This window comes from Agelaius tricolor, unplaced genomic scaffold, assembly GCF_023055355.1.
Source record: "Agelaius tricolor isolate 1412-34295 unplaced genomic scaffold, bAgeTri1.0.p SCAF_40, whole genome shotgun sequence".
NCBI classification, from domain to species: domain Eukaryota; kingdom Metazoa; phylum Chordata; class Aves; order Passeriformes; family Icteridae; genus Agelaius; species Agelaius tricolor.
Genome location: NW_027269300.1, coordinates 173444 through 179304, shown reverse-complemented (window position 1 = coordinate 179304; position 5861 = coordinate 173444). Strand labels below are relative to the sequence as shown.

General features: G+C 53.3%; 1 protein-coding gene across 1 annotated transcript; it reads left to right on the top strand.

The window, feature by feature from the left end:
* Window positions 1-3159: 3159 nt before the first annotated feature.
* On the top strand, window positions 3160-4213 carry LOC139603611 (olfactory receptor 14C36-like). The gene has a single exon (XM_071454501.1). The coding sequence runs from the start codon at window positions 3160-3162 to the stop codon at window positions 4075-4077; it is 918 nt and encodes a 305-aa protein (XP_071310602.1). The 3' UTR covers window positions 4078-4213.
* The last annotated feature ends 1648 nt before the right edge of the window (window positions 4214-5861 follow it).

Genomic DNA, 5861 nt, shown 5'->3' with positions numbered 1-5861 from the left:
AATACCTGCTTGTAAGCCTTAAAACACAATGCACAGAGCTCCATTATTAAGCTTCAAACTTCCTAATCTCTTGCTAGAAAAACTCTTCTGTAGCTTAGAGAGTTTTTCTAGACAAGCGTTAATACATAGACCATTGTTCTATTTGTCCTTGCTTTTCTACTTTTTCAATAATTTTTCTGCTGACCAATCTCATGGCTACTGCTTAGCTCTAATCACAGTTCTGCTGTCTCTGAGGCCTGCCTTTGCAGCTTTCCCAAAAACCCTCTGATTTTGTGGATTCCCACACTGAACACAAGTTCAGCTATTGTAAATCAAATGCTGACTGATGTAGATAGTACTAAACATGGCACACTGCAAAATAGAGCTGCTATAGATTTTTTGCTGTTAGCACATGGGCACAGGTGTGAGGATTTTGAAGGAATGTGTTGTATGAATCTCTCTGGCCAGTCTACATCCATCCACAGGAAACTCAAACAACTACAAGACAACATGAAGAAATTGACTCTGAATGATTGGGGCTTGGATGAATGGTTTGAGGGATGGGGAATAACTGGATGATTGAAAGATACCATAAAGGGAGCTTTGTTGTTACTAGTAGTTATTATTATATTGCTTTGAGCTATTCCATGCATAGTGATATTGGAGACCCACTTGGTAGAAAATACAGTGAAAAGGGTTTGGTTGGTGCAAGAAGAAGAAGGGGGAGTTGTAGCAATGTATCTGAAAAACTTAGGCCACACTGTGCACCAGCCATATTGCTTGTAGTTCTTCTCATCAGAGCCCTCTGGAATTCACCAAGGTTACTAAGACATAAACTGTGCTAAATGAAGAAAGAAAATGCTAAGAAACAGAATACCAAGACCACAAGAACAAGATAACAGAGGGCTGTGAACCACCTGGACTGTAACCAATCACATACCCAGAGAAGTGAGTGCAGAACACAAGGACAAGAGAGAGGCACCAATGAAGAGATGCGTGATCAGTGTATGCAGTAGAGTTAGAATGCATAAATAAGTGCATAATGTAAACAATCAATGGCTTCAGCTTAATGATATTGGTTAGTAGTATGGGAGTCCTGTTTTCCCAGCATGGGTTCCTGGGAAGGAGGGATGGTTCTTTTCCATAAAAAGGAAAGCACTGAGGCAGGAGCAGGAGACAAGTGACCCTTGCAGGCCTGGGACCTCATGGCCTCCTTGTCCCTGCTCAGCAGCCTGGCAGGGGCCGCCCCATGCTCCTGCCTTTGGCATTGCACATCCCCACATGCCAGTGCCCATCCTGGCAAGAGCCCTGAGCAAGGAGGGAGGGACAGCATCTGCCTGGCCAGGCCCTGGGGCTCAGGCCTTGGCCCCTGGCATTCCTCAAACACATCCAGCTTTGCTCAGCACCAGAGACACCTTGGCCTTGTTTGTCCCCAGCTGTCATCACTGCCTCCAGGGTTCTGCTCTAACTGGAACCTGGGGACACTTTCTCAGTCCTGTCCCTCAGTGGAACCCATTAAAACTTCAAGAAACTTGTGGAGTTTCAATTTACCTTTGAGTTCTTGAGAAGTTTTCTGAAGACTCTCTCAGGGACTGAGTCTGATGTAAACAACCCCAAATCCCCAAGAGGCTCATTAAAGTCCTTGTGCTGTGTCTGTGCTGCTGAGCTTTAAAGGAACAGCTCTTCCAGGGCCAGCTCCTCTCCCAGCCCAGCAGGGCTGAGGGCTCTGCCTGCAGGCACTGAGGGGACAGGAGCCAGGCAGAGACAGGCTGAAGGCAATCAGGATTGGGAAGACATTGAGCTGAGACTTCACCTGGGGAAAGATCTTCACAGCCCTGTGCATGGTGAGTGTGTGGCTGCAGGGCAATGTCCCCTGTGCTCCTGGAGGGATCTCCTGAAGCCAGCACACCCCAGAGCCTGGGGGATGTGTCAGGAGGACTCTCCCAGTTTCTCTGTGGCACAGGAGGAGCAGGAGGAGCAGGAGCAGGTGGAGGAGGAGGATGTGCTGCAGAGCGGGGCTGCCCTGGGCACCGTCAGAGGGACAGGGCAGGACGGCTCCTGCTGCCAGGGACGGCTGCAGGGGCTGAAGCTGGGGCTGCAGCCAGGGCTGCCCAGGGCTGTCCTGCAGAGCAGCTCCTGCAGCCCTCAGGGCTCTTGGCCAGCCCAGGGCATGTGCCACCTGCCAGGGGCAGCTCTCAGCCTGCCTGGCAGCTCCCCATGGACGCTGCAGGGGAGAAGTTCCAGGTGCAAGGAGCCACCCCCATCAGGGCAGATTCCTCCTGCTCTGGAGATGGTGCTGCATGGCCAGGGCTGCTCTCAGCTTTCTCCTAAAGGGAAAGGAAAGGGGCTGTCAGCTTTGGCTGTGTCCCTGAGCCTCCTGCACTGTCAGCCTGGGCATCAGCAGATGGGCCTCAGATCTCCCTCAGAAAGTGCCTCCTCAGCCTCCTCTCCCTACACACAGCAGCAGCAGCACCTTGGCTTGCAGCATCTCTGTTTGTCTGGCCTGCCCTTAAGGCCCTGCTGCCAGGGAGATGCCCCTGGGCAGTGCCCTGTGCTGGGAGGGGTCTGCAGGGCAGAGCTGAGCCCCCAGGGCTGGGCTGGGCTCTGTCAGCGTTGGCAGGGACAAGGCTTGGATAGAGAGAAACAGCTCCCAGCAGGCACAACTCCAGGCAGCAGAGAGCCAGACCAACCCTTGGCATCCCTCTTTGTCCAGCTGCACAGGGAAAGAGAGAAGAGTTGGAGAGATTGATTTTGAAACTGGAGTCTTCAAAAAGGCCACATTATTTTTAAATGCACTTTTAAATTTCTTCATCCTGTGCTAGAGGGAGTTGAAATGAGCATAGGGCACCTGTGTGGGACCAGCAGGCCTGACTGCAGTGGGGCACTGGAGCCCTGTTTTCCCTCTGGACTCCCCAGTGTTCAGCCTGAGAGAATGCTAAGAAGAGGTCTTCTGTCCCTTCTAAAAAGCACAAGTTACTTAGCAAACCTAACTTACACTCAAAAAAAAAAAAAAAAAAAAAAAAAAAAAAAAAAAAAAAAAAAAGGTAAATGAAGTTTCCGCAAAGAAAGAGAAGCATTTTTGACTGCTTGCGTAAGAAAATAGCATAGGATTGACGCAAGGTACTTTGTCCAAATTGTCCATGTTGTCTTTGAACAGTTCACTATGTCCAGAGTGAAGGAATGTCCAACAGCAGCTCCATCAGGCACTTCCTCCTGCTGGCATTGGCAGACACGCGGCAGCTGCAGCTCCTGCACTTCTGCCTCTTGCTGGGCATCTCCCTGGCTGCCCTCCTGGGCAACGGCCTCATCATCAGCGCCGTAGCCTGCGGCCACCACCTGCACACGCCCATGTTCTTCTTCCTGCTCAACCTGGCCCTCAGCGACCTGGGCTCCATCTGCACCACTGTCCCCAAAGCCATGCACAATTCCCTCTGGGACACCAGCACCATCTCCTACTCAGCATGTGCTGCACAGGTTTTTTTTTTTCTTTTCTTTATGTCAGCAGAGTATTTCCTCCTGACCATCATGTGCTACGACCGCTACGTGTCCATCTGCAAACCCCTGCACTACGGGACCCTCCTGGGCAGCAGAGCTTGTGCCCACATGGCAGCAGCTGCCTGGGCCAGTGCCTTTCTCTATGCTCTGTTGAACACAGCCAATACATTTTCCCTGCCCCTGTGCCATGGCAATGCCCTGGGCCAATTCTTCTGTGAAATTCCCCAGATCCTCAAGCTCTCCTGCTCACACTCCAGCCTCAGGGAACTTGGGCTTGTTGTGGTTGGTGTCTGTGTAGTTTCTGGCTGTTTTGTGTTCATGGTTTTCTCCTATGTGCAGATCTTCAGGGCTGTGCTGAGGATCCCCTCTGAGCAGGGACGGCACAAAGCCTTTTCCACCTGCCTCCCTCACCTGGCTGTGGTCTCCCTCTTTGTCAGCACTGCCATTTTTGCTTACCTGAAGCCCTCATCCATCTCCTCCCCATCCCTAGATCTGGCAGTGTCAGTTCTGTACTCGGTGGTGCCTCCAGCCCTGAACCCCCTCATCTACAGCCTGAGGAACCAGGAGCTCAAGGATGCCCTGAGGAAAATGATGACCAGATGATTTCTGTAGCAACCAACTTCCCGTTTTCTTCTGCATAGTTTTCGGATTGCAACTCATGACAGGCCAAATAGCCCTTCCCAGTTCTTTGGTAGTTTTCAATGGGGCTTTCTGTTAATAATTATTCTAAAAGAAATTTTTTAATCACCCCCATGAAATTCACTGTCTGCCTCTTGAATTTGACCTAGAAGCTCTGTAAACCAGGGTTTGGGCTATCACTACATTTGAAGAAAATAAACTACCTTGCAGTGCCTGTTTTTTCTGGAATCCCAACTCTGAGCCCAGCATGAAGTTAGAGGGGAGAAGGGGAAAGAGTCCCAGCAGAGCAGCACGGCCAGGGAGCAGCAGGGATTGGTCCTTTCAGAGCTGCTCTGCCCAGCTCCACCCTGTCCTTGCCAGCCCTGCTGTGGCTGTAAGGCCGGAGTGCTCTGGCAGCTTGGTCCCTGTCCTGCTGCGTGTCCCTGCTGTGGCCACAGGCAGGGCCAGGCCATGGGCACTGCTGGGACACAGCTGGGCTCCAGCACAGCAGCTCCATCAGCAAAGGGCATCTCCTGAGGGCAGGGCAGGGAGGCTTTGCTCTCCTCCAGAGCTGCTGTCAGCAATGTGCTCCAGGAATGCCCTGGCCCAGCAAAGCCCAGGGCCTGGGGCAGGGGGGAGTGTGCAGGGGGGGCTCACAGCAGTGTCCTGGCACAGCCAGAGCTCCTGGCATGGACCTGAGGCAGCAGCAGAGCAGGGCCTGGGCTGTGTCTTTGTCCTGGGACAGCCTGGGAAGGTGGCCCAGGGCAATTGTCCCACAGCAGCCCCTGCAGCCACCATTGCCAGCACTGGCCTCTCCCCACCTGCAGGAGGTTGTTTGTCCCTGCACGGAGGGACACCAAGGGACCAGGCCAGCAGGCCATGTTTGCTCTGTGCTGAGGAGATCTCAGCAGTGCATGGTGTGTGTGTGGGGAGATGAACCCCAGTGAGCACAAACACCATCAGCAGCACCCGGGGGTGGCACAATTCCAGCGGCACAAACAGTGCCTTGAGGCCACTTCACTCTGAGAGTAACATCCTCTGGGAAAACACCTGGATTCTTTGTTGGGTTGTGGTTAGGACTGCATGGAGAGAAATATCCCAGGCAAGGAGGCTCCAGGAAAAAATGCTCAGGGCAGCCATGGACTGCACAGAGGGACATTGGATAGAGTGAGGGTCTGTGGGGAGAAATCACAGCTGCCTCCCTTCTGAACCAGCCCGAGGACCTGGACAGGGCAGTGCTGCATTCTGGGCACTGAACTGAGGGATGTGGAAAAGGCCTTTGGTGTAGGGGCTGTTGAGAAGGCTGGGCAGTGTCACTGTGGGACCTCTCTCAAACCCCTTGGAAAGGCCAGAGCCATCCCAGAGGGTCCTGGGCACTTGGGAAGGGCAGACATGGAATCAGTCTGCAAACGGGGCAGGGAGGGGGACTGGGAGAGTCCCAGCCTGGTCAGGCTCAGCAGGGAAGGGGATGTGGCAAATCCTCCTGCAGCCATTCCAGGCACTGGCAGGACAGGGCAGGCACTGCAGAACCCACGTGGGAGGGAAAAGAAGGGGATGTTGTGTGCCCAGACTTCAGCCAGGCCTGGGACAGGGTCTGCTGGGGTCTCCTCAGAGCCAGACTGGAGAGAGCTGGGCTGAAGGAGTGGAACATGGGCTGGGTGGGAATTTGGCTGAACAGTGAGGGTCAAATGTCATCCATGGTACAGAGTCCTCTTGGCAGCCACGCCCTGGTGACATCCCTCAGTGACCAGCCCTTGACCACTGTCGCT